General features: G+C 56.2%; 1 protein-coding gene across 1 annotated transcript in view; it reads right to left on the reverse strand.

The window, feature by feature from the left end:
* Positions 1-18,249: 18,249 nt before the first annotated feature.
* NECTIN1 (nectin cell adhesion molecule 1) overlaps positions 18,250-27,177 on the reverse strand; it is a 91,794-nt gene continuing 82,866 nt past the window's right edge. Inside the window, exons 6-8 of the mRNA XM_030839266.3 lie at positions 20,252-20,399; positions 18,888-18,963; positions 18,250-18,387 (exon numbers count right to left, since the gene is read on the reverse strand). Coding sequence (XP_030695126.1) covers positions 18,250-18,387; positions 18,888-18,963; positions 20,252-20,399 — 362 coding nt within the window. The remainder of the gene's footprint in view (positions 18,388-18,887; positions 18,964-20,251; positions 20,400-27,177) is intronic.

Below are 27,177 nucleotides of genomic sequence, written 5' to 3' on the forward strand. Positions count from 1 at the left end.
AAGGGTACAAAAATCTCATCAGAAGCGAGGTGGGCACACATCTGCAGGAGCAGCTGCGGACCTCTCCTGTACCTTCCCTGGCACCCAGTCTCCCTGGTGGGGATGCACAGCTGCTGGCCACAGTCTCCAGGCAAGGGACGGTCTTACCATATTTGGAAATGTCCATTGTTGTTATTGTCGGCTACTATTATTTTTAAAAACACTGTTCTTCATCCTCTGTGTCCGCAGAGCATTTACTGTCTGTCTCCATCCTCTGTCGCCGAGTACTAATCTTAGATCATTATTTTTCTCTTTAGATATAAGAAACCTGGCTGGTTTTCACGTGTGGTTTATGGAAATAGAATGACTATTTTTTGGTTCCATGGTGTATCCTGTCTCCTGCCTCCAATTATACTGCAAGCTCTTTGAGTCAGAAATCGAGCGGACAGTTTTCCTTTGGTTCCTTTTGTCTTACACACAAGAGTGGCTCCACAGGTGTGTTGCTACCGTGGGTGTTAATTCCCTCCCTGGCTGGGCCCCGAGAGCCCGCACCTGGGCAGAAGGCTGGGATCAGCCCCTGTTCTGTTTTAGTCTGTTTCTTTACTCCAGTCTCTTGAGATATTCTGAGGTGCCCAGATGTGGTCATGGAGAGAAAGAGACAAAGAAGGGGGTCTTTGAGAGAGAAGGGTGAGCAGTGTGAAGTGAGGGACACCCCTAGGGCATGGAGATAGCCTTCAGTCACAAAGTCTACTTCATGTCCAGAGACATGGTCCTTGGTTGAGGAAGTGTGTACACTTGTGAGCCATGTATAATTATTGAATTATAGAAGACTGACATCTTCTAGGCTGGAAAGGACCTCAAGTTCATCACATCCAACTCCGACCCACTACCAGAATCTCCTCTTATATCTCTGGCAGGTTTTATTCAGTCTTGAACATCTCTAATGATAGAAAGTTCGTTGCCATCAGAGCAGGAACTTTTGGTTACCTAATCGTATCTCTTCTCTCTGTCACCCCATTTCCCTTCCCAGTGAATGATTTTGACAAGGGCATGGGTACGTGACATAATTCTAGCTAATGAGGTGGAGGAGAAGCCTGCTAAGGGCTTCTAGGAAAGGTTTCCTCCCTTTTAAAAAAGACACAAGAAGAGCTGGTCTCTTCTTCTAGTAGAAATTTGAGCTTAGATGTGATGCCCGGAACTGTGGCCACTATCCTGTGACCATGAGGGAAGCTATGTTGAAGGCAGGGTGGAAAGACTGAGGCTCACAGAGCAAAAACATTTAAAAATAAAACAAATAAACAAGGAAGCAAGTGAACAAACAAACAATGGGGGAATTGGTCTAGTCATTGAACAGCTAAGTTAAACAGCATTGGGTTGTATCTACCAATTTAAGCAAACCTCAAAAGCTGCTAACTCATTTGAAACACGTAGTCAATGAAGTTTACATGAACTGCAAATAAACCAGGACTCTCTCAACCTAAATGTATGTGACTGAATTCTGAACCTAAATAAAGGACTTTACATTTGTCTCTTAAATTTTTTTTTCATTTCTGTTAAATTTTATTTTTTGGTTTCGATCTAGTTGATCTAAGCTCTTATCTTTTACAGACCTTTTCAATGACCAATTTAATGATACAGAATATTCCTAATTCCTTTCAACTCTACCTCTTTTACCCATAAGGTTTCAATAAGCACACTTTCTTCATCCAAAGAAATGATGAGAGCTGAAGCAAAGCAAAAGAGAGAGTCTGTACACCTACACTGGAAACCCCAGGGCACAATGTACAGACATTCTGAGCCTACCTTGCTGTACCGGGAAGCCCATATTTCTCTATCTTGCCCACCTTTGGAGAAATGCCTTGCTTAAATCAGGATGTAGTGACTATGATATACTGACTTACCCCACTTTATAAAAATGGAACTCAGGGCTTCCCTGGTGGCGCAGTGGTTGAGAGTCCGCCTGCCGATGCAGGGGACACGGGTTCGTGCCCCAGTCCGGGAAGATCCCACATACCGTGGAGTGGCTGGGCCCGTGAGCCATGGCTGCTGAGCCTGCGCATCCAGAGCCTGTGCTCCACAACGGGAGAGGCCACAGCAGTGAGAGGCCCGCGTACCGCAAAAAAAAAAAAAAAAAAAAGTGGAACTCAAATTAGCAGACCTACGCTGGGTCAGTGTGCTCCCGGGGTTATGACCTTCTCTGTACAAGTTTGTATGTGGTGGGCGGATGGTCAGTCTTCTCTGCAAATGAAGCTGGGTCCACAGTCCTGGTTTGGGGATGAGGACTGAGGTCAGGGTTGGTGGGGGAAGGCGGGAAGAGCTAAGAGGCTGGGCTGCTGGCTGGAAATGTAGAACGATAGCACAAGTTTTTTCTTGTCAAAGGCCAGAAAGGTTATCTCAGGCCCCTCAGATGAGCTACACACACTTCGGCTGCCTTCTGCTGAACCTTTCTCCTCCTGAGCTTCCTGGACCTCTGCCAGGGTAGGGCTCAATCTGATTGATCCCAGAAATAGATCCCCAGGGGGCTCTTGAGAAGGACAGACTTGGTGGGGGAGATGGAGACCCCCTGAAGCCTCTTCAGCCCATCTAGGGGGCCTAGATGAAACTGGGAATTCTGGGAGAAAAGATTTATCCTATCCAGGAGATAGGGACATTCCTGAGCTGCCCTGGCAGTGACCCGCTCTGGCTCTCCACCCAAGATTGTGTACAAGAGCCAGCCTGGTCCCCTCCTTGCATTCTTTGGCCCAGGAACAAGAAGAAGGTTGACTCTGAGATGACCACGTCCCGGTCCAGTGATCTGGGGACTGGGACAGCCAGGCCCCGCTGCCCGCTCCCAGCTCTCCAGGGCCTGCTAGCTTGTGGGCAGATGTGAGTACGGGGGACAGACGGCACCTTCATAAGGCCCAGCCCAGATGCCCCCAGGACCCTCTCGATCAACGGCACTTGACACTCTGGAGATGAGCTCTGCTCCAGGCCCGAGGGTTGGAGGTTGCTGGAAGATGGGAACCTCTCCGTGGCCTCCTGGGTTGGCTCTTTCCGAGTCACAGGAGAGCCCGGTTGGAACAGAAGCTGTGTAGCTCCTGCAGGAGGAGGATCTCATAATTTGGGAGCCCCCAGGTTTCCTGGATCTCTTCCCCTGATGGTGAGCAAGGGCACCTGGCCCGATAGGTATCCCAAGCTCTGAGCGGCCAGCAGAGTGCGTGGCTTGACCTTTTTTGGTGACCTGCCTGCAATGCCTCTGCTGGTGGGAATGGGAAGAAGGGATTTGCTATTTGAGTTTGGGGGTGACTTGTGGGGGGCTGGAGACCTGGGGGAGCCACCTCATGGGGTCAGCTCTAGTGTCCTCTTCCTGTGACCCTAACGGTCAGCTCCCCAGCAGGAGAGGAGAGGCAGCAGTCTCGGCCCTGGCTTCAGGGAGGTGGGGGGCAGAGAGTAGTCAGGGCTGGGGCTCTGTCTGGAAGCATCAGAGAGAGGGTGGGGAGTGTGTGGTGCAGGGGAGAGGTACGCACTCGGCACGCCCGCTCACTCTCCGCCAGATTCCATGCATTCAACCAACTGGTTTTTTTTTTTTTTACATCTTTATTGGAGTATAATTGCTTTACAATGGTGTGTTGGTTTCTGCTTTATAACAAAGTGAATCAGTTATACATATACATATGTTCCCATATCTCTTCCCTCTTGCGTCTCCTTCCCTCCCACCCTCCCTATCCCACCCCTCCAGGTGGTCACAAAGCACCGAGCTGATCTCCCTGTGCTATGCGGCTGCTTCCCACTAGCTATCTACCTTACGTTGGGTAGTGTATATATGTCCATGCCTCTCTCTCACTTCATCCCAGCTCACCCTTCCCCCTCCCCATATCCTCAAGTCCATTCTCTAGTAGGTCTACGTCTTTATTCCTGTCCTGCCCCAGGTTCTTCAGAACAATTTTTTTTTTAGATTCCATATATATGTGTTAGCATATGGTTTCTCTTTCTGACTTACTTCACTCTGTATGACAGACTCTAGGTCCATCCACCTCACTACAAATAGCTCAATTTCGTTCCTTTTTATGGCTGAGTAATATTCTACTGTTGACTCACAAAAAAGCCCCGTGTGTGCCGGAGGGAAGCGGAGCCTGAGGGCTCTGTAGGTCTGGGGGGAGGGGACAGGCATACAGGATGAGGCTTCTGTCCTGGGCTGGCCCAGAGCAGCAGCTGGGGGCTGGGATGAGTATGGGAGAGGGGACAGTGTCCTCTACATGGATGGCCATTAGAGACGGGTACAGAGCCCAGGGAGGTCAGTGAAAAGAGGCTTGGGGAAGTGGTCAGGTAGGCGGCCAGCTCCAGATAGCGGTCTTCCCAGAGGAAAGGGTAGCTCTGGAGGGCCAGGGGCCTGGCAGGTCTCATCCTGGAGCTCCAGGGAAAGACAGGAGGGGAAGAGGGAGGGCAGGGAAAAGAACGGGTGATAACGGGGTGTGCTGCCCACTGGGCACCTCCCAGTCCATCCCCTCCTCCCCGCAATGTGGGAGGGGGTCGTTATTCTCCCTACTCCAGCGTTGGGTGGGGGAGAGTTAACCTGTTCACCCATGGCCACACGCAAGTAAGTGGCAGAGCAGGGCCTGAACTCAGGTCTGTCCAGGGCTGACCTCCCCGTGCTGCAGAGGAGGGTTTAGACGAATGGAGCTGGGGAAGGAGGAGAAGGGCGTTCTCTCTGGGGCGAGAAGTGAGTAGCAATGGGGTGACTGGGATCCTGAACTGATCTTCACTTGGCTCCCCGCGACCCTGAGCCCTGGCCAGTATGTCTCAGGGTCCCCAGTCACTCCATCCTGTTCCCACTCCCACCTGAAGTCCTCCAGTTGCTTCCATGGGGGAGCTCACCTTGGGGCTGAGGACTCCCTGGCTGCAGTGGCCTGGGGGCAGGGGCACGCTTCCAGGGCTGCCCAGCAGGGGGAGCTCTGCCCCACCAGCCCACTTTCCTAGGGTCTGACAGGGCTGGAGGGGCCGATGCAGCAGCTTCCATTCCGCCCTCTGAAGACAGCTGAGGCCAATGAGTGGAGGAGCCTGGCCGGCTCTGGGGGAGGCTCCCCGGCCCTCTTCTCCCTGGCCTGCCCGACCTGCACAACTCCTGGCCTCCCAAGAGATTGGACATAAGACTTGGGCCGTGCTTCCCTGCTGGCACAGTGGTTAAGAAGCCACCTGCCAATGCAGGGGACACGGGTTCGAGCCCTGGTCCAGGAAGATCCCACATGCCATGGAGCAACTAAGTCCGTGCGCCACAACTACTGAGCCTGCGCTCTAGAGCCCGCGATCCACAACTTCTGAGCCCACGTGCCACAACTACTGAAGCCCGCGTGCCTAGAGCCCGTGCTCCACAACAAGAGAAGCCACCGCAGTGAGAAGCCCACGCACCGCAACGAAGAGTGGCCCCCGCTCGCCGCCACTTGAGAAAGCCCGCGCGCAGCCGCAAAGACCCAACGCAGCCAAAAATAAATAAATAAATTTATAAAAAAAAAAAAAAAAGATTTTGGCCATTCGGCTCCCAAGCCCCTTCCAGGGGTGAGCCTGGGCCTCCCACCTCCTCCAGGCCTAGAGGGGAGGAAGAACATGTGAGATTGTGAGGGGTCCTGGGAGAAAAGGCCGTCCTCAGGAAGGGGAGGAAAGAGCAACCAGGGCGTGGGAGGTTGCTCAGTCTGCACACCCCCTGCAGGGATTTGCAGGTGTGTGTCTGGGGGTAGCGGGTAAGGTGGCCACTGGCTCCCCGGGCATCGCTCCACCTCCCACCGTGCCCCGTGCCTGGCCGCATCTGGGCCATGGCCACTCGGGGCTCAACTGAAGAGGCTGGCCTGGCGTGGGGAGCCCGGGGGCAGGAACTTCCCTTGTCCACCTCGCCACCCTAAACGTTCCACAGACACACTTCAAAAGTCTCCACTGCCGGATGCGCGTGCGGAGGAGACGGGCAGAGGCCAGGCCTTTCGGTGGCGCCTCTATCTGTGTCGTCCTGTGTGGCAGCCCCTAGCCGTGTGTGTCTGTTTAAATTAAAAAGAAAAATAAGATTACACTGACATCCAAGTCCGAGGCTGGTGGATGTGTACTGGAGAGCTTAGATACAGAGCACCTCCATCAGCGCAGACAGTCCTATGGGGGCCCTGGGGTGTGTGGGGGGCACTGAGCCAGGAAGCAGGTAGGATTTCCTCACAGTGTGTTCGGGGGGGCAGGTGATCTGGAGGGTGGGGTGCTGCCATCTGAAGCCCTGGGGCTAGGGAGTCAGGGACGGGCTTTGTTGGAAGGGGGGCAGACATCCAAGGGAGGGTCCAGCGGGTCCCAGCGGACGTTGCGGCAGGCCAGCAACGTCGAGCCCGGCCTGTGCACCTAGGCTCTGAGCCCCCATGTGCGCATTTACAACCTGGGAAGAATAATTCCCATCAGATGGTGTAGGGATGGGGGCCTGAGAGAGGCCAGGGCTGGCCGTGTGGCCTGGGGGCAGGTCCCGTCACCTCCGGAGCCTCAGTCACTCCCTGGAAAAGCAGGACCAGTGGAGGCTCCGGTGAGCTGAGAGCTGAGAGCTCAGGGCTGTTGGCTGTGGGAAGCCGTGCAGACTGAAGATCTGTGCCGTGTCTCCCCGTCCGGAGGGGGCCTCAGAGGGCCTTGAGTTCTACTTCCTAGGTTCTTTAAAATTATAATGCATGCAGAGCCTGCTGCCAAAGGAGGATTTGAGGCTGCTAACCCCTTATTTTACAAATGAGAAAACAAGCTTCGGGAGGTTTAGGGACTTACTCAAGTCACGTCTTCCTGAAGTTCCCCGATGTTTGGAGCCAAGAAAAGTTTCATAAATGCAGCCTCGGCCTTCCAGCTCCACCCCCCACCCCATCTAGACGCCATCATCCCCTTGAGGGATGTGGGGCTGGGCCGAAGCTGAGGGTGAGGACTTGGGCCAGAGGCTTGGCGAGAAGCGGCCGCCGGGGCAGGAGAGCCCAGTCTGGAGATAGAGCTGAGTGTCTGGTGGGGGTGATGGGAGGGGGCTTATCCAGTGGCCACTGCGTCCTGGTGAGGATGAGACCCAGAGGTCTGGGTTCAGGTGGAGCCCGTGTGCCCTGTGACCCCCTTGGGGGTGTCAGGACTCCTGTCCTACAGGGCAGCAGTAGGCCTTACTCCCTGGGCACATCTGCCCTGGTCTCTACACACTTCCAGCCCTGGGAGTACTATAGTAGTAGCAGTAGTATTAAGAGCATCAACTTACTGACCACCAGCTGCAAGACAGGCATAGTACTAGATATTTCACCTGCATTCTCTCCTTTAATCCACTCAACAGTCCCATAAAGTAGATTATAGTCCCGTTTAACACATAATGTAGCTATGTGTCAGAGAGGTTCAGTGACTCGCCCAAGGTCACACAGCCAGTAAGGGGGTGGCTGTTATAGTTTTCCAGCTTGTTGTTTGAATCCCGAGTGCTGGGAGCTTTCCGTCAAACACAATGGCCTTTCCAGCACCAGGCTCTGGCTGAGAATGTGCTTCCCGGGGTGCTGGGATGCAGGACTTTGGCCTCTCAGGAAGAGTTACAGTCTTTGTGGGGGGGGTGCGCTCCTGGAGAGTCTGGTCTTTGATGGGGGAGCCCAGCTTTGATCTCCTTTTGAAGTGACGGCCCCTGGAACCGGCAACTTCAGTGGGGAGGGCCCAGGGAAGGGGGAGATGAAAGGGCAGAGGCAGCCGGGGTGGGAGAGACAAGGGAGGGCGTGGGGGGCCGTGAAGAGACATGAGAGAGAAACAGATGTGAACCGAGAAAGGGGGTGAGGCGGCTGGTGAAAGGGAGAGTGAGAGGCCGATGGGGAAGAGGGACTGGGGGACAGGAAATGCTGTGGGCAGAGAGAGGGACTGGCCAGTCCCGGGGCGGAGAAAGGAGACAGGGCCGAGTGGGCTGCGTGGGGCAGGAAGGAGGCGACGTGGGAGAGGGTGACCTGGGGGCAGTGGCGGATCCCGGGGTCCCAGCTTCCAGCCTCTTCTGCCCGGGAATCTGGGCTACGGGGTGAGCCTGTGGCATGGGGCCCACTGGTCCCTCACCTCCCATCCTCCCTCTCCTTCCAGGGCAGGCACCTCTCTCTCAGACTAGTTCGCCAGTTGTCGGTGTCTAATGGTCTGGAGGTTCCAACAAATTTCTGGCCAAGCCCTCATTGATGGCATCAGATGGCCCAAGGGATGGAGTGAGGGGGAGGGGATCTCCCTGGGGTTTATGGCTCAGGCCTGTGCCCAGACAAGGGGGTGGGGAGAGACTGGGGGTGGTGTTCTGCCTGCGGCCCCTGCACCTGTTCCTGTCTGACATCTTCCTTCCTCCTGCCGGGAGGGGAAGTAAGAACACGTGGTGGGAAGGGGCCAGGGGCGGGGGGCCAGCTAATTCCCGGCTGGCAGCCCCCTTCCGCTCCACCAAGCCACCAGCTCGGAGGCCCCTGCCCACCCGACCCTGGCCCTAGCTCTGCGCTCCCTCCCCTCCACACTGCCCAGCCTCCCTGGAAGCTGTCAATTCGTGACAGCTTCTCCCCTGTCCTGGGCACCCTGGTCCAGCACCTTTCAGACCCTGGACCCAAAAAGAGGGTCTCCCCGGGGCTCAGGATGGAACCCTTAGCTCTGCTGACGGTGGGAATGTGGGTGAGGTGGGGTGGGCAGTGGGGGAGGGGAAAGGCAGCAGAACCCCTCCCTTTCCTGGGTTTCTGCCAGCTGCGCCCAGGATTACACCCACCCCAACTCCCTGTACTTCAGAGGGGCCGGGAGGGCTTCCAAATTAGGATTTATGGGATTAATGGCTTTTTTCTGCCTCCCCCTGCCTGTCTCCCTCACTGCAAGCCTCATGCCCTCCTCCCGGGCGGTGGCGGGGGCCCTCCCCGGGGCCCAGACCTCACAAGAAGACTCTGCAATAGCTGAGCTGCTTCCCTTGGTTAGTGGGGGAGGGGGGGAGGCCAGAAACCCCGCCTGGCGCCCAGCCCCTTCCTCACGCCAGCCGCAGCACCCTTTCCTTGGCGAGGGGGAGGCCCTGTCAGAGTAGGGAGACAGCCGATCCCAGCGGCAAGTTCTCCAAGGGTGGCTGTGCAGGGCCCTGGGGGAGGCCCCTGCATCCCTCTGGGTCTTCACTCCTCCATACCCACTGCGGGGGTTTGAGGCTCAAGGAAATCGATCTGCAGAGGCGGCTGGGGGATGATGTGTCGCAGGAACACAGAGCTTGAGAGGCAGCGGGGTGGAGATGGGTGGCGTGGGTGGCAGCAGAGTCCTGGCCCTTCTTGGGTCCCAGGACCCAACTGGCTCCTAGTCGGTGGGGAACGGTCTGCAGGGGCCGCCAGTGAGTCCTTCCTGGGTCCTGCCCCCATGCCAGCCCTCACAGGTCTTGTGGGACTTTTCTCACACTCAGCACTGCCATGTCTCTCCTGGCTGATCCTTCCTTTCTCCCTCCTGCCCCTTTCTTTATCCTCTTCCACCCTGCTCATACCCCAGCCATCTCAAGTACAGGGCCCCAAGGTCAGCTTTCCTCATCTGTAGCTGGGCGGGGGCGGGTGTGTGTGTGTGTGTGGACCCTTTGACCCAAGTCTCCAGCCCTATGATTCTACTTTCTCAGTTTGAGGGGCCTTCAGCTTACTTTAATCCCTCAAGAAGGCTCACGTGTTTGCTGAAACCCCTCTGACCTCACCATCTCCCCAAGCCAATATCTGAGTTCTCAACCCTGTGGCCTCTAAGTGAGTCAGAATCCATGCTGCAGAGAGAGGCCTGCTCACCGCACCCTGCAGAGCCCAGCTGGTCCCTTTTCAGCTCAGGGGCCCTGGGTTGTCACTTTGCTGGGAGCCCCTCAGGGGATAGGAACTCTGCCTCAAACTGTTCAGCTGAGCCAAGAGAGGTCAAGGTCAGGAGGAAATGTGGGGGTGCAGCCTTGAGCCATGGTAAGAAAATAAAATGTGGCACCCAGGTGCCCATGATGGCTAAGGGGCGTCAGTGTTGCAGGGAGTGAGGCCACTTCTGGGAGAGGCATGTGCCCACTGGACCCGCAGAAGGATAAATGGGGGCCGCTGGAACAGGAAGGAGCCCTAGAGATTATTTCCAACCTCTCTGTTTCACAGGTGGAGAAACTGAGGTTCCAAAAGGGGAAATGAAGGTAACACAGTACATTGGTGGCAGAAGGGGACTACATTCCAGACCTCTGGGCTCCTGGTCCAGGATTCCTTCTCCTGCACCTGTCTGGCTCCCCCCACCCCCCTTTATCCATCGCTGAAGCCCCCAGCTCTGCATCACTCCAGGCCTCTGTGCAGCTGGGCATTTGCACTGCTGGGAAGTGTAGTGGGCAGAGTGTACCTGTGGTCCAGAGGCAGGGTGGGCCGCTAGGGGTCATGTGCTAGGCTGGGCTCAGCTGGATGGTAGCATATTCCACAACCTCTTCAGACCCTAGCATGGTGCTCCGTGGCCCTGGCATGAATTCCAGGGCTGATGTGTCCAGCTCTGCATAGTGGATGTCAGTGTTCTTTGGACCAGAGCCCTAGGAATGAGGCAGAAGGGAGAGACGGCAGGAGGGGTTGGGGGAGGGGAGTAAGGACCAGATGAAGCGCCCCAGGGCCAGGAGTCGGGATGAGATGGGGAGGTGTGGGAGTGAGGTGGGTGCGTGAGGAGAAAAGGGAACCAGGGAGGATAGTACAGTATGGAGAGAAGGAGAGAGAACCAGAAAAACAATCAGTCACCCCAAGCATTTGCATATGCTCCACTACGCTGTGTCCCCTTGGACTGATGTGCGGATGGGCAGAGGAGGGTGGGTCCCGCTCCTGGGCCCACTGCACTTGCCTCCCGGAGACTATCTGGGCCACCCCTCTCATTTTGCAGAGGGAAGAGAGTGAGGCCAAGAGAGGGGAAGTGATGCGACCTTCCAAGGTCACGTGGAAGTAGCTGGCAGAGCAGCGGTGGCATAAAGTCAAACTTGGAGTCAGAAGACCTGGCTTTGAATTGCAGCTGGACCACTTGCTGTGGCTGGCCAGATGATTCAACCCACCTGAGCCTAAATAAATAAAACAATAAAACAATTCATTACGTGAATCACTGTTGTTAGAACCCCGAGCTCCAACTTCCCCCCTGAGCTCTCTGGCGGCTCTGTATTACTTGATCTTAAGTTGATTTGGAAATTACTGGATAAGAGGGCTCGGAGGGCAGGGGCTGCCATGAAGCTGAAAGGGCAGAGACCCTCCCGGCCTTGCGTGGGCATTAGTTCTACCGACGGCCCCTGCCACGGCTGTGCCTGGCCCCTCTCCCTCACAGGCCTCGGTTTCCCCTTTGGCAAAATGATCCGTGACCTCTGAGGAGCTTCCAGCTCTCAGCCCTGGACCATTCCTCACAAGCTTCTCCCCAGCTCACTGCCGACGTTTAGGCAGGCAGACGGATGGACCTGTCCGCAGAGCGGGGGCCGAGGGAGAGAGGGCTCTCCCCAGGTCGGAGGGCAGGGAGCAGGGCTCCACGTCATGCGAGGCAGGCTCCTGTGACCCAGGCTGGTGCCCACTCTCTGCCTCTTGGCGGGGCTGCCTGCATGGCAGGAAGGGCACGTGTCCTGATTTCAGCAGCGCCTGTCTGGTGCCCATCCGTGACTGCAGTCAGGAACACGTGGCTGGGCTAAGATTAGAGCAATTAGCTCCTGATTTCTCAGAAGTGAAAGTCACGCCCTGATCCCTTTCCTTCCTCAGCCCCCTGTGCTTCCAGAGCCTGCCTGGAGGTGAGGGTGGAGTAAACACCTCTTTTCCAGGAGGAAGGGGTCCGGGGGAGGAGGTTGGAGGTACAAGAGGCCAGAGGTAGGAGGAAGGGGAAGGGGGCTGAACAGATGGGAGGTCTGTCTCCCAAGCCATGAATTGGAGGGCCGGTGAGGGTGGCCCAGGGCTGGGCACGTGGGCTCAAGGCAAGCAGGGCGGCATGTGAGTAGGATCTGCTGAGGGCGAAAGCCCTGACTTGCTTTGTCCCCGCGGGGCCCTGGAGGCAGGCGGAGCGTGGACGCCACAAGTCGGGACTCCCATAAGGTGGGAGGGTGGCTGGCACTCTGGGATGGTGTGAAGACCATCCTGCGGAGGCTGGGGACGGATGCCATACCTTGGGTGTCCTCATTCCACACACCCAGGGTGCTGCAGGATGAACGGACCCCACCTCTTGACCTTCCCATCAACATGAGGATGCCTGTGGACAGGTGCTTCAGGGCGATGTGAGGCCGGGGGTGTCCTGGGGCTGCCAGACACAGGCAGGGACCCCTCGGGGGATCCCCACCGAGGCTGTCTGCTGAGAGACCACCAGCAGCGGGCCCAGTAACTTCTCTACATGGGTCCTTCCCAACTGAGGGCCATCTGTATGGAGCAGACTCGGCTCTGATCCCCACAGAGGCCTGGGAGATAATGGGGTGATGGTAAAGGTGCTTTGGGACCATCTCATGCAGGTGGCTGGAGGGGAGTTCTCCAGGGCAGGTGGGGCTGCCCTGGAAGCCCTGGCACTTTGCCTTCTGTCTTAAAAGAATCCATCTCAAAGAGGCAAGGGAGGAGTGCCCCGAGACTCCTGCTTGGACTGGGGGAACTTCGGCGACAGGTCGGGGAGTCAGCACCCTGTAGGCCAGGCGTGTCTCTGGCCCCAGGCACCAGCTTTTCTCAGGCTCTGCTCCCCATCTCATCCCAGAAGGTACACACCTCTTGGTATAAGTTTGGGGAACTGGTAGAAGTCTCACCCTGAGTTGGCCCCTGGCAAACTCAACCATCAATTCCATCCCAAGGTCATTCCTGCCCTGGAGTTCCCATACTCCCCGCTTTGTCATTGGAGCAGCCGTGGACACGCAGCGCTCAGATCTGCCGTGGGGAGCGTGGCTGAACAACAACCCAGCTGCCGCCTGGCTGGATCCACCATGGCATTTGCAGAGGCCTCATGTCCCCTGGCTCCTCCCTCCAGTGACTGAGCATGGCTGTCCTGGTGGAGACCCATTCCTGAAGGGCAGGACTCCTCTGAGGCTGGCCTGAGGACTCCCCTTTGGCCCGGGGCAAGCTTCCCAGAGCTGAGCTGAAGTCTGAGGCCCCTCCTTCCTTCCCCTCTCCTTTCTCAGGGCCAGACCTGTGTGGAGGTCAGAAGCCTGCCCCGCCTTCTCCTGTCCCCTCCCCTTTATCTGTCACAGGTGTTTCCCCCAAGGAAGCTCTTGTACATCAAATCTCGTCTTGCTGTCTCTTCTTGGAGGCCCCGGATGATCAAAAGTGGTACCAGGAGTGTCTGAGAAAATAGATGCAAAAGGGAGAGTGGAGATTGGGCCTGGCTCACTCACTGCCTCGCAGCAAGGAGGCCCCACCTTGAGTGGAAAGGAGGGCCCGGAGAGTCCCTGGCACAGTGTGGCAGCCCAGTGGTGAAGCTTCCACCAGCGGGGGCCTGGGAGGACATCATGGTGGAGGGGACGCTCCCTCAGGCACAGTGAATCAGGCGTTGAGATGCCCGGGAAGTGACGCCGGAGGGGCGGCAGAGTTGGCTGGTTATTATTTAGTGATGTTGGCACTTACAGAGGGTTCATGAGAAACTGAGGGCCATTGACCGTTAAAGACTCAATGTGAGAGCTAGAGACCCTCTCAGGTAGCTTCCGCAGAGGCCCCGTCTCCTCCTGCTGTGGAGCAGTGGACACAGCGGCGGAGCAGATGTAGGATTTGAGAGCGGGAATCACAGGGCCCCAGAGACGCTCAGGCACGCCGGCTTTGTTATGCTAAGTGCGAGCTCCGGCTGGAAAAATCTGCAGCTCTGAAACTGCGTTGAGGGTAAATGGATAGAAGCGCCCCACGCTGCCGGAGGATGTGTCCCTCAGAGCGCATGGAGGTGCCCAGCCTTCCCCTGTAAGGGCTAACACCATTCCAGGCTTGCCCCGCAGGGCTAGAGGTGCCCCCCTTGAGAGCTGCCTCTACCTGTGTTCCTGGCTGCCAGGCTAATAACTAAGCTGGGGACAGCGGGACCTGATGAGGGAGGAGAGATTACACCGAAGGAGCAAGGAGTGGCACACACTTCTAGCACGTTCCAGCAGAAGCCAGGCGAGCATTCCTGGGTGGGATTTGGGGGGATAAACAAGACTGCATTGACCTGCAGGACACTTTCTCAGGATATGGGATTCAACAGCCTGGCAAGGACCGCAGAGAACAGGGCAAATTCACTGCTGGGGATACCGCATTCCCCAGTGCAGAAGTGGAATTGACATGCTGACACCACACTAAGCCCATGGTCTGCGGGCCAAGGGCCAAGGGGAGACCTCTGCGACTGCCCCCACCCGCCAAGAGAGTCAATCAAAAGTGATATAGTACCCGAGGTCGGGGAGAGATCGGTGTCGTTGTAGAGCCCTAAAGGACGCGGGGATGGGGGTCCCTGTCTTATCTCCATTTAATTCCTCAGTCTGGCCGCACAGGATGCTAGAGGATCACTGTCGACGATCACCATAGGCTCCATCACGCGGCAGCCCCGCTGTAGCTCCCAATGCCTGCTGAAATGCCAGCTCGGTGGCAATACTCTGGAAGGCCTCTACATGGCGCTGTGGCCCGAGCAGGAAGAATACAAGGGATGAAGACAGGTGTGACCCCACTCACCATCACTCCCGATGACCCAGTGTGGGGATGGTGTGCTTCCCATCCCTGCCCCTCTGGGCTCTGCTGGGCACACTTGGACTCCTCGTGTTCCAGGCCAGCAGGCAAGGAGTCACATCTTGGCAGGTGTAACTGGCCCTGACAGTCAGGAGGAGGTCAGCCTGCTGTCACACATGAGGCGGGGAGGTCTATGTGACAGGCATGGGTGATGACTTGGGCCTCTTCTGCCTTAGCTGTGAACGGACACATGCAACAGCCCTGGCCTGCGAAGGGTCATCGAGGGCTCAGACGCCTCAGGAATGAAGGCAGGTGACAGCTGAGCGAGGGGAATTTAGAACGGTTTCGGGAAGGAGAGGATGTGCACAGTTGTGGCCCTGAGATCTACTGGAGCAATAGGGGCTACACCCTCAGGAAGAGAGGCCCCGGAATCATGGAGGTGGAGATCCCCGGGGTGCCAGGGTGACCCGTGGCAGCTGTGGGCACACACGACTTAGATTTCTGCTGTTAGCAGCGAGCTGCCACCCCTCTGGATCCACCTCAGCGTTTCTGCTGCACCCACACTTCCCCAGCCTGCTCCCACCAATGACCGAGTGTGATGGGGACCTTGTGCAGCTCATCCCTGCGGGATGCGGGGCTCCTCTAATGGCAGCTGTGGCTCGAGGGCTCTCCGTGGCCTGCCCAGAGCTTCTGTAGAGTGTGTGGCCGTTCGAGACTCTTCCTACTCAACCTTCCTTCCTTCCCCCCTCCCCGTCTACTTCTCCTCCCTCCTTGATCCTTCGCCGGTGTCCCCCCCAATGACTCTGTGTGTCTGATTCCATCTTGGCGTCTCCTTCTTGGGGGACCTGAACCAACACAAAAGCTTCAGAACTCCATCCCTCCAAATGTTGTTGCACCCGGTCTTCTGCTTCTAGCCTGGGCTATCCATCCTCATAAGACTGAGGAGATGCAAGCCCCTCTCCTTAAAGGTAAGGCAGTGCTTCTTCCTCCCACCACTGCGAGACATCTACTTTGGAGACTCTGGAAGTCCTCCCTGAGATCTAGTCCTGAGCCAGCCAGCTCTTCAAATTGTACCTGCCACCTGAGCGGACTCTTAGCCCAGAAACCTCGACAGAAATTGAGGGGAGGGTCACACCTTGCTTAGTGCCCTGGCGTGTGTGGGAAGCATGGGGCCTGGGCCACCCAGACTGGGGCCACTGGGCTGGGACGAGCCTCTGGTTGCTGGCCCCCCAGACCCCTGCAGCCTCCCCTCCAGAGCCCTGCCTCGGTGAATGGCGCATGCTATCTGCCTGGCTCCCTCTCACTACTTGCTGGGAAGGAGAATTGATGACATCATCAATAATGTGACTTGTCTACAAGCTGCACTGCCAACAAACCCGAGCGCCGGGGATAAATCCTCTCCTGGCCCGGCAATTGCTCTGTAAGCCAAAAGGAATTACACTCCTCTTGGCAACAACACCAGCGCCTCCCCAGGATGCCGGAGTTGACCTGCGTACACCACCCCACAGGCCATTCTCCCAAGTGTCCATCCACCTTGATGCCCTAATCCCGTGGCCTCTGGGTGCAGGACACAGAGTGTGCCCATCACCTAGCCCCTCCTGCCCGTGGCGAGGTGGTGGACACTAGCCCACTCTGCTCTTCGTCCCAAGTAGTCGTCTTGTGTCTCGAATGCTTCAACTCATTTGGGGTTTCTGTCAATCCAATATGGCAGAACCTGGGGAGGCAAGGCTATCAGGGAGGGGACAGGGTCAGAGCCATGTGCTGGGGTCTGGGGCTTGTATGAAAGAGAAGAGGGGGAGGAGGGGTCATGGTGGTGGGCGGGGGCTGTCCTGGAGCTGGAGCTGCCAGGCTTGGCCTGGTTCCCGCCGTGCCCCCAGGGAGGGCTGTGCATGCCAGGCGGAGGGGGCAGCAGTCAGAGAGCAGGGCCGAGAAGTCGTTAGCGGGGATTAGGGCCAGCTGCAGCTGTCCCATTACATCACGGCGATTTTTATGCCGAGCCTGGGCCCACTCCTCAGGAGATCCCGCTGGAGTCTTCCATGACTTTCCAAATCACTCCCTTCCATCATCTTCCCTCTCCCCCAGGCCTCAGGTCCCCTGCCCGCCCTTTCCTGTTTTTTTCTCCTCTCCCCCGCTTTCTCCTTTCACCCAGGGCTCTGACAAGGTTACTGACTCCTAACTCGGGGCTGCGCTGAGGAAGGGGAAGGCTGATTTGGAGAATCCTGAGGGGGAATAACTTTCTCTTTTCTGGAAACACTGGGGTCTCTGCACTCCCTCCTACCTTACCCACTTTCAGGCCTGGGGATAAAGTGTTTTCTCACTGTCCTGAGGCAGGGGTGGGTAAGATGAGGCTCTCCAGGTGGGAGATTCCACCCTGCCAGGTGCTGGTTGTGTGGCCCAAAGTGACACCCGATCTCCCACTCAGGACTCTAAACCCAAGCTCTCAGGGCCACCTTGCGGCTCTCAAGGCCCCTAGAGCTGAGGGGCAGCCAGGCAGCAGAGCTGGGCGTTCTGCTGTGCGCAGGAAGCCTGGGGCCTTGGAGGGCTCTGCCCGGGCTGGCGCCCACTCTGAGGTTCTTCAAGCCTCTCCAGGTAAGCTCCCCACAGGTGTGGCCATCACCGTGGCTGCTGTGTGGTAGGGCCTGGACTTGGGAGCCAGAGGACCAGGGGTTTGAACGATGCTTTCCACAATTACTTGCTGGATGACCTTGGGCAAACCTCGTCACTTCACTGAGCCTCAGTTTCCTCATCTATAAAATGGGGGCAATAATAGGATTTATCACACTGATTGCTGTGAGGGCTAAACAGAGTCGTGTTTGAAAAGTCTCAGCAAAGTGTCTGGCACGCAGTCCGTGCTCAGAACTGTCACTAGACTCCCTTTGCTGGAACCGGCAGGGCCAGGCAGTCCAGCCGGGGACACGGGGGTGTGGGCACCCTCACACAGGAAGGGGTTGTCCAGCCGCTGTGTGAAGAATGGACTTTGTGTCCACTGTGAGTTCTAACTCACTTCCCAGCCTCGAGGTTGATTGAGGAATTACAAACGGCTGGTAGTCTTCTTACCACCTGCGTAGAATCATAAGGGGGCGCTGGGTGGGTCCTCTGGGCTTGGCACCCTGGGATAGCTACCTCCCTGGGGGCAGGATTCGGCATCTCAGGACGGGCTCACTTTGGCACCTCCAACTGAGAGGGAGGATGGCAAAGCTGTGGAGACCATGACCTGGCTCTCCCCCTAGTGCCAGGAGAGAACGTGTTATCTTTGGGCCCAGGCGGTCTGGCCTGGGTCTCTGGACTGGCACTGTATGGGTACTGCCCTGGCCCCAAGTCCGCTGAAAGGAGTGGGCTCTGGGCAGAGGTGGCAGCCATTCAAGTGGACGCCGGCCCTCCGAGCAGCTGGGAGTGGGACCATGAGGAAGGGCTGGGGCTGGCTTTCTGGTGGTCGTCGGCAGGTCCAGGGACTGGGGTGCAGGGTACCGAACCAGGGGGTGGGGCTGGGGGAGGGAGAGCTGCACATTAGGTTGGGGCTCTGCCCTCGCTGGAAACCCCACCCTCCTGCCCTGGTCGTCACGGTGCCTGTGGTGGTGCAACAAGGAGGGGCCTCCCCCCCCTGCGGGGGGCTGTCCTGTGCCCTCCCTGTCCAGTCTCCTCAGCCTCCTCTGACCCCCTGCTCTCTCAGGCAGCTGGGCTTGTGGCCAGGCCGGGTGGAGCTGGGTGGGGGACAGCATCCTCAAGGTTCAGAGGTCCTTACCAAGGGGCAGTAGGGAGGGGAGGCCCCCAGATCATAGTAGGGGGGCTGGGCGGGCAGCTTCTGCAGTTCTTCCTCTTCCTGCTGGGGATGCTGCTTCCCAGGCTCCAGGCGAAGGATCTGGAAGAGAAGGGGCTGAGCGGCTGCATGGACTCTTGCACGGGCCTGCTCCAGGCGGCCCTCCTGGAGGGACGTGGATTCCCCTCCTAGGTTCCCACACGCCCCCATCCTGCATTCACCACTTTGGCGACATCTGGGAGGCACAGGGCGGCCTGAGCCGTCGGCTTTGCAGGCTCTCTCTGACCAGCCCGGGGCCACGCATCAATGGTTATTTTTAAATGAATGATCTGAGAGGTGGAGAAAGAGGTTCCCCTCGGGGTGGGGGGCCTGGGTAGGAAGGGTCCTAGTGTGTCATTTCTCAGGGTAGAGGAGGGGAAAGCCCCGACCACGGTCTCTAGCCTGGAGCTGGCCTTGTTGGAACTGGCCAGGGCTAGTGGTGCACTTGGGACTGTCCAGGAGTTCATGGAGTTGGGAGGGCTCTGCCTTCAGGTTGGGCCCCCGCCCTGAGCCCATCTCCCATTTTTTCAACCCCCTCCCTCACTCGAGCCACCCAGGCCCACCTGGATGTCCTCAGGTGCAAGGTGGCTCTGCCTGTCGGGAGAAGGCTCCAGCTTCTGGGCGAAGGGCAGGGTAGTCCTGGGGGAACAGAATGAGGCTCACATTGGGGTCTCTGCCCCAGTCAGGCCACCTGACAGTTACTGGTCCCGGATGCCCCCTCTCAAGGATGGCCCCGGGCTCAGGAGGCCCAGGTGGCCTCCTGAGTGGCCAGAGGTTGGGAGATGGTTACTCAGCGTAGTGGGATAGAGGCTGAGAAAGGCTCTCCCATCTTCCCAGCCTGTCCCTCCCTCCAGCCTGGGCCCAGAGCCAAGTAAGTCAGGTGTCCTAGCTTGAAGGACAGTGGGAAATCCACATGGGCCCTCAGCGGGGGCCGGGACCAAGGCGGGGGGACTGAGGCCTCAGATGCAAAGCTTATGGGGGTGCTGTAAGTCTCAGTCATCGCGATAAAGAATGTTTTAATGCAATATTTAAAAAACCAAAATGAATGCAAAAATCCATGACGAACAAAATATCAACATTTTAAGTAAAAACAAGGTACGTAATAGGGCCACACCAAGTCATATCAGAGCCTGAGGCAAAAAGAAAAATCAGTATTACTGATCCTGTCTTTATTTAAAGTGTTGATATTTTGTTCATTGTGTATTTTGGGCATTCATTTGGATTTTTTTTTTTTTTTTGCGGTACGCGGGCCTCTCACTGCTGTGGCCTCTCCCGTTGCGGAGCACAGGCTCCGGACGCGCAGGCTCAGCGGCCATGGCTCACGGGCCCAGCCGCTCCGCGGCATGTGGGATCTTCCCGGACCGGGGCACGAACCCGCGTCCCCTGCATTGGCAGGCGGACTCTCAACCACTGCGCCACCAGGGAAGCCCTCATTTGGATATTTTTAAAATATTGCATTAGAGTATTATTTCTCACAATGATGGAGGTTTTTGGTGCCTCATTGAACTTGGTGTCAGAGGCGAGTTCCTGCTGGCCACTCAGCTCACCCTGGTCCAGCTGGGAGAAGGTGAGCGTGTGTGAGGCATTTCACCTCTATGCCTCAGTTTCCTCACCATAAACCGTGGGTTATAATCGCACACGTACTTCTCAGAGCTGCTCAGAGGATAAAATGCATCTTCGTAAGCAGCGTAGACGTGGGGAGGCGCCTGTGCGCAGCGAGCCCTCCGAAGGCTTCAGCTCTACTGCAGGAGGGTTAGGGTCTCCCTCCCACCTCTCAGGCGGCAGGAGGAGGAGACAGGGCCTCGGGGGGCGGGGTAGCCCTGAGCCCCTTACAAGTCCGGGTGCTTCAGCAGGAGCCCATGGGGGTGGGCAGCGGGTGGGGTGGGGGAGGTTTGGGGGGACAGAGGATGGGCTGGTTTGCACTCACCCGCCCCCGTCCACCTCCAGCCTGCTCTTCTGCTGCCGGTGATACAGAAAGAAGACAGTAAGAGCCACACTGAGGATGAGGACCACGGCCACGGTGCACCCCAGGAACCTGGCCATACTTCCTGGGCCCGCCTGGGGGAGGGGTTTTTCTGGAACCAAGAGACCAAGGCAGAGAATGAGAGAGTAGGACAGAGGGAGACATAGAGAGAAGAGAGGGAGAGAAAGAAAACTTTTGGAGTCAGAGAGGTGGGCAAAACGTAAGAATCAGAGGCTGAGGCGGTGTCCTGCCCTAACCCCTTCACCTGCAGCTCCCCTCCCCCATCATGCTCCAGTTCTGGGGGGGCTGTCCCAGTTAGGGCAGGACAGACCTCATATGCTGGCTCCCCAGGGCCCTGTAATCCCAGCCTCTGCTCTGATCTTGGGATCTGGGGCACGGAGGTGGGAATGGGGGCTGGGGAACACAGGCCAGGCTCAGAGGTGCTCAGGGGTGGGGGTCCCCACACCCTCATTCCATCTCTGGCCCTGCAGGGAAGATCTCTGTTGAGGAGTTTAATTTCCTTCCCCTTCCTACCCAATTAAACAGGCAAATGAACTAATTGGTGCTTTGCCCTCCCAGCTCCGGAGAAAGTGTGAGGATCTGGGGAGGGGAAGATGGGAGCTTGAGGGTGAATTGGGGGAAACCTAGTCTGTCCAGTGCCTGAGAAGCTGAAAAACACATAGGGCTGGAGTCTAAGGGGAGGGGACTAAGCCTCCCGCCCAGCTGTCTGGACCCGCCGGGGCGTTGCCCCGGGAGCCCTGGCTCCACGGGTGGGAAGTGGGGCTGGGGTAGGTGGCAATCCCTCTCAGCTTGCTCTCTGATGACCTGGGCAAATCACCCAGTGTCTCTGGGCCTTGGAAAGAAAAGGGCCTGGGAAGTTGTGAAGTTTTGTCGAATGATTTCTCAGCCTGAGGGCGGCCACTGGGGGAGGTCCCTGAAGACAAGGACACCAGAACTGTTGGAACTGAACGTGTGGCCAGGGGCACGTGCTGTTTTCTGGCAGCCCTGCCAGCCCAGGCTTGGAATGGGAAGCGTGGATGACACCAGGACTTTCCCTTCCCTCCCTCTGCTGGGCTCCGTTTCTCACCTCTGACCTTCCCAACACCCAGGGAGGAGGGGACTGAGGAGAAAATCATATGCACTCCCTTCCCTCCTTCCTCCCCACACCGTATTACACGTAATTAAACAGGAGAGCTCCTGAATAGAGATGCTAAATTGCAGTTTGCAATAAACATCACGGAGGCAATTTCCTAGAGCGGGGTTGACGAGCACCTGCCTCTCTCTGTCTCTGTCTCTCTGCTCCATTCCAATGCCCTGAAGGAGGGGGTGTCTGGCAGGGTCCTCCGTAACAGATTGGCTCCCAGTGAATCTGCAGCCCCTCTGGCCGGACTCCTGACCGTGACTGGAAGGAGGACTCTTTGCAAAGCCTCTGGGCCCAGCACCTATCCATCCACAGCTGGTGGGCTATGGTCCCGCTGGGAGGGCAGTGTCTGCGTGTGTGTATCACAGGGACTTAGGAACCTCAGACTCCTCCCTGGACCCTTACCCTCCCCCATCTCTCCTCTCCTTTCACAGACCTCTCGGGCTGGGATACTGCAATCAATTAAACAAACTTTGTCCTCTTTTCTCTAAACCTTAGCTTCTTAGCACCCACCATCATCTCCTTCCGGTCCCTCTTCTTTATCCACTCCTGCAGCCTCTGCCTCTGCCTCTCCTTTGGTTTAGCAAGCATTTATTGAGGATCTACTGTATTCCAAGGCACTATTCTGACCCTGAGCAGCAGAGATGCATAAGTGCACATGCCCTGCCTGGCTCCTGAAGTTCACGTTTTTCTCCTGCCATAGCCAGCTCAGCTGGGTGGGCCAGCCCTGTGTGGGATCCGGGCAGGAGGGAGAGACAGCTTCGCGTCAGCCCTTTCCCTCAGCTCCCTGCTCCCGGGTGCCCTCTCCCACGCTCTCTCACCCATCACCCCCTCAGTGACTCTGGGGCCACTTCAGCAAGACAGGGAGGCAGCCGTCCTTCTAAGGGGCCTTATAGCATGCTTACAGTGCAAACACTAATATACGCAAATGAGTCTGTAAAGGCACTAACGTGGTCATTAGAGAAAGCAAGGGCCAAAAAGGGTGGGATACTGCGGGCAGGGCCTCAAAGGTGCCAGGGCCAGAGTGGATAACTCTGATTTTGTTCCCTCAAATTGCCCTCTCTCCATGTCCCTCTCAAAATATAAGTGCAAATTCCCTTGGAGGCCCTGGGCCCTGCCTGCTCCACATGGAGGGCCCCACCCTGGTGGAAGAAATACTAGTGGAGGGAAAATGAGAGATGGGGAAGAGAAAAGGGGAAGGCAAAGAGGAGAATCATTCTGAAGTCTCCAACATGTCAGGCGCTGCCCGGCGCCTTGGCTGATTTGGGGTTAGATCCTCATATCAAGCCTGCAACATTAGATAATGCTATTCCCAGTGAGCAAAATGAGGTTCAGAGAGGTTAAGCGCTTCGCCCAGGGTCACCCAGCTTGTCAGTGGCTGAGCGGCCCTGGAACCTGCATCTGCGTAACATTCCCCAATCAGGCCATGGCGTCTTCTTAGCAGTCCTGGTCCCTCACATGCATGGAACTGCCACCCCCTCTCCCTTACCAGACACAGCCCTACCTATCCCCTCACTCCCAGTTGCTTTGTCTCCGGGCCTCCTCCCCCTGACAGCTGTGAGGTGGGGGCCTGGCTCTGACCCCAGCTGGAGCCCTGGAACTGAGCCCCCAGACACTCTCTGGTTACACCGGGACAAATCCGTTCCCCTAGCCCCAGCTCCACAGGCTTTAGGGCAGGACCAGTCACCTGCAGGCAGCGGGGCTGGCCGGGGCTGGACCATAGGGCCTGGGAGAGCTGGGAATCTCTGTGAGGGAGAGGGGGCCAAGGGGCCTCCCGGGAGCATCTGCTGTGAGCCAGGCTGGGTGCTGGGCTGAGGTTGGTCACATTGGCTTTGTTCTACTAAAAAGGCTCAGAGAGGTTAAGTTAGTTGTCTGGAGTCCCACAGCCAGGAACTTCACAGCTGGAATTGGATCCAGGTCGACTTCTGAAGTCCCTTTTTTCCCTACTCTGTCAGCAGGGGCTGGTCGCTTTGCGTCCCAGATGCATCTGTCTCTGGGGTCACACCAGTGATATCCCCTATGCCTCAGTGCTCTCACCTGTCACTTGGGGACAGCGTGCCTGGTTTTTGGGTCCCTCAGACTGAGAAACTGAAATCCCCAGTTGGGAAGTAAACACAGACCTGGGTTTTGTCAAGGGGGCTGCAGGCCAGTGACAGTCAGGGGCTTCTTGGCTCTTCCTGGAACCAGACCAGCCCGCTGCCCTGAGGCCCCATGGTGGGGGTGGGAGGAGCTTTAGGTCCCACACAAGGGTCCAGCAGTCTCAGTCTGCTTCTCCCTACCACCCCCCTTCTCAGCCATACCTCGTTGGTCCTGAGTCCCAGCCTTTGCTCAGTGATGGACAGTGGACCCAGACATCCTGCTTCACAGCCTGCTCACTTGCCTACCTGTTGTCCCCCGCTCAGTTCCATAAACACATCCCAACACCTTCCATTTGCCATGCACTGTGCCAGCTGCTGGGGGTTCTACCCCCGGCTAATGGGGAAATCTGACATGTATACAAATACTGTATTTTATGATTCATGCCCCAAGAGAAGTCTGTCCAAGGTCCAGGACAGGTGTAGGGAAGAGAGTGATTAGTTTTGGGAGTTCTTGGCTTCACAGATGAGGGCCCTTCTGAACAGGGTTTTGAAAGCATAATAGGAGTTCTCCAGGAGAATAAATGGAGAACATTGTAGGCAGGATAAGGAGCGTTGCAGGGACACGTGTGTGAGATGTGGGGTGTATAAGGGCAATTCCAAGCATGGGCTATGTCTTGGAAATTGGGTTCAAAAGAGGATAGACAGGGCATGAATCTGGGGAGAGGTATGTAGGGAGTGGACCTGGCTCAGAGGTTAGGTTTTATCCATAGGTAATGTAACCCCTCTCTCCTGCTGCCCCTGCCTGGGGACAGAGATGCTGCTTTCTCAGGAGCTGGACTGACCCGGGCTCTCTGTGGGCTGACCTTCCAGGGCTCCTTGGGGAGCACTTGGCCCTCCTGCCCACGAAGCTGTCCTGGGTCGGTCCGCCGTCTGCTCGCCTTCTGTGGCACAGGCCGAAGAGGTGTTTCTGGGGGACCAGGAGCTCAGAGGAAGCTGGGTGTCTGGACTCCACGCGGATGCTGGTAGGTAGGATTGGCTGGGGGTGGGGCTGATTTCACTGCCAAGGGCCCGCCCACCCACCGGGTCAGAGTCCCTCTGGCCGTTTCTCCAGCCCAGGGGTGCGGGAGTGGCTCCTTCCTGCTGGCCAGAGGTGGGCAGCCAGGACTCGAGTCCTTGTGTTCAGTTTGCTCCAGCTCCCTGTCTCCCTGTCTCTCTCTCATTTCAATGCTTTCTTCCCATGACTCCAAGTGGGGTGGCTGCTGTACCATCACAATGTGGGATTGTGGGAATATCCTCTCTCCTTTCCCAGGAGGGGATACATCCCTCTCCTCCCTTGTTCAGTCCATACAGAAGAGCACCCTTTCATGTGCTTTCTTGTGACCCAGGTGGTGAGGGAGCCCACTCAGAGGCCTGGAACTGAGTGAGTCACAGAGCCCCTTCCTCAGCCCGATGCAACCAGCACGACTACCTGGCCAGCACGACTCAGACTCAGCCAGGCCTCTGCCTTCTCCTTGCCTTGGGCTACAGGCCAAAGAGGCTGACCTTAGGAGCTGCTGGGAGACCCTGCCTCCCTCTTCCCTGAGGTGGGCTCCTGGTCATTCCCCCTGCCCTGGGCTGGGTTGCCCTTCACCTTTGCATCTGCCCTGGTGGGTTAGTATTAGTGCAGAAAGCCTTTGACCACAGAATTTTCTCTGGTTCTGCACTCAGGTGGAGGTCAGTTTGCAATCACCTTCTTTGTCCCCTCTGGATGGAGACCGGGGGCTCTGGGCTCTGCAGCCCTGCCCTCATTTCTCCCTCACCTCTGACTTCCATGTCATCTGTCTGCAGCACACACGAATTATGGAAAGTGTTTAGCACTGTGCCTGGCACATAGTCAATATGTAGTAAATGGCTGCTATTTTTGTTGTTAGCTACTCCATAAACGCATATTGACAGTGGTGATGATGTTGGTGATGATGATGTTGGTGATGATGATGGTGGTGATGATGTTGGTGATGATGATGTTGGTGGTGATGCTGTTGGTGATGATGATGGTGGTGATGATGTTGGTGATGATGATGTTGATGGTGGTGATGATGTTGGTGATGATGATGTTGGTGGTGATGATGTTGGTGATGATGATGTTGATGGTGGTGATGATGTTGATGATGTTGGTGGTGATGATGTTGATGGTGGTGATGATGTTGGTGGTGATGATGTTGTTGGTGATGACGAGGTTGGTGGTGATGATGTTGGTGATGATGATGTTGATGGTGGTGATGATGTTGGTGGTGATGATGTTGATGGTGGTGATGATGTTGGTGATGATGATGTTGATGGTGGTGATGATGTTGGTGGTGATGATGTTGATGGTGGTGATGATGTTGGTGATGATGATGTTGGTGATGATGATGTTGGTGATGATGATGGTGGTGATGATGTTGGTGATGATGATGTTTGTGGTGATGATGTTGGTGATGATGATGTTGATGGTGGTGATGATGTTGGTGATGATGATGTTGATGGTGGTGATGATGTTGATGGTGGTGATGATGTTGGTTATGATGATGTTGATGGTGGTGATGATGTTGGTGATGATGATGTTGGTGGTGATGATGTTGGTGATGATGATGTTGATGGTGGTGATGATGTTGATGGTGGTGATGATGTTGATGGTGGTGATGATGTTGGTGGTGATGATGCTGTTGGTGGTGATGACGAGGTTGGTGGTGATGATGTTGGTGATGATGTTGGTGGTGATGATGTTGGTGGTGTTGATGTTGGTGATGATGATGTTGATGGTGGTGATGATGTTGATGGTGGTGATGATGTTGGTGATGATGATGTTGATGGTGGTGATGATGTTGGTGATGATGATGTTGATGGTGGTGATGATGTTGGTGATGATGTTGGTGATGATGATGTTGGTGGTGATGATGTTGGTGATGATGATGTTGATGGTGGTGATGATGTTGATGGTGGTGATGATGTTGGTGATGATGATGTTGGTGGTGATGATGTTGGTGATGATGATGTTGATGGTGGTGATGATGTTGGTGGTGATGATGTTGGTGATGATGATGTTGATGGTGGTGATGATGTTGGTGGTGATGATGTTGGTGATGATGATGTTGATGGTGGTGATGATGTTGATGGTGGTGATGATGTTGGTGATGATGATGTTGATGGTGGTGATGGTGTTGATGGTGGTGATGATGTTGGTGATGATGATGTTGATGGTGGTGATGATGTTGATAGTGGTGATGATGTTGGTGGTGATGATGTTGATGGTGGTGATGATGTTGGTGATGATGATGTTGATGGTGTTGATGGTGTTGATGGTGGTGATGGTGTTGTTGATGATGATGTTGATGGTGGTGATGATGTTGATAGTGGTGATGATGTTGGTGGTGATGATGTTGATGGTGGTGATGATGTTTGTGGTGATGATGAGGTTGGTGGTGATGATGTTGCTGCTTCTCCCCTCCCTGGAGTCCTGGCTTCTTCCCTGAGCTAGCATGCTGGGCCAAATTACACCTGTGGCCACCATAGCTTACTATCATATATGTGATACCATACCTGTATTCCATGTGCTTTTACTTGAATTACCTCATTTGATGCCCCCACCCCATTGCCTCTGTTGACAGATGGCTAACTGAAGGCTCAGAGAAATTTAATAAAATGCTCAAGGT

This window comes from Globicephala melas, chromosome 8 (genome assembly GCF_963455315.2).
Source record: "Globicephala melas chromosome 8, mGloMel1.2, whole genome shotgun sequence".
Lineage (NCBI taxonomy): Eukaryota > Metazoa > Chordata > Mammalia > Artiodactyla > Delphinidae > Globicephala > Globicephala melas.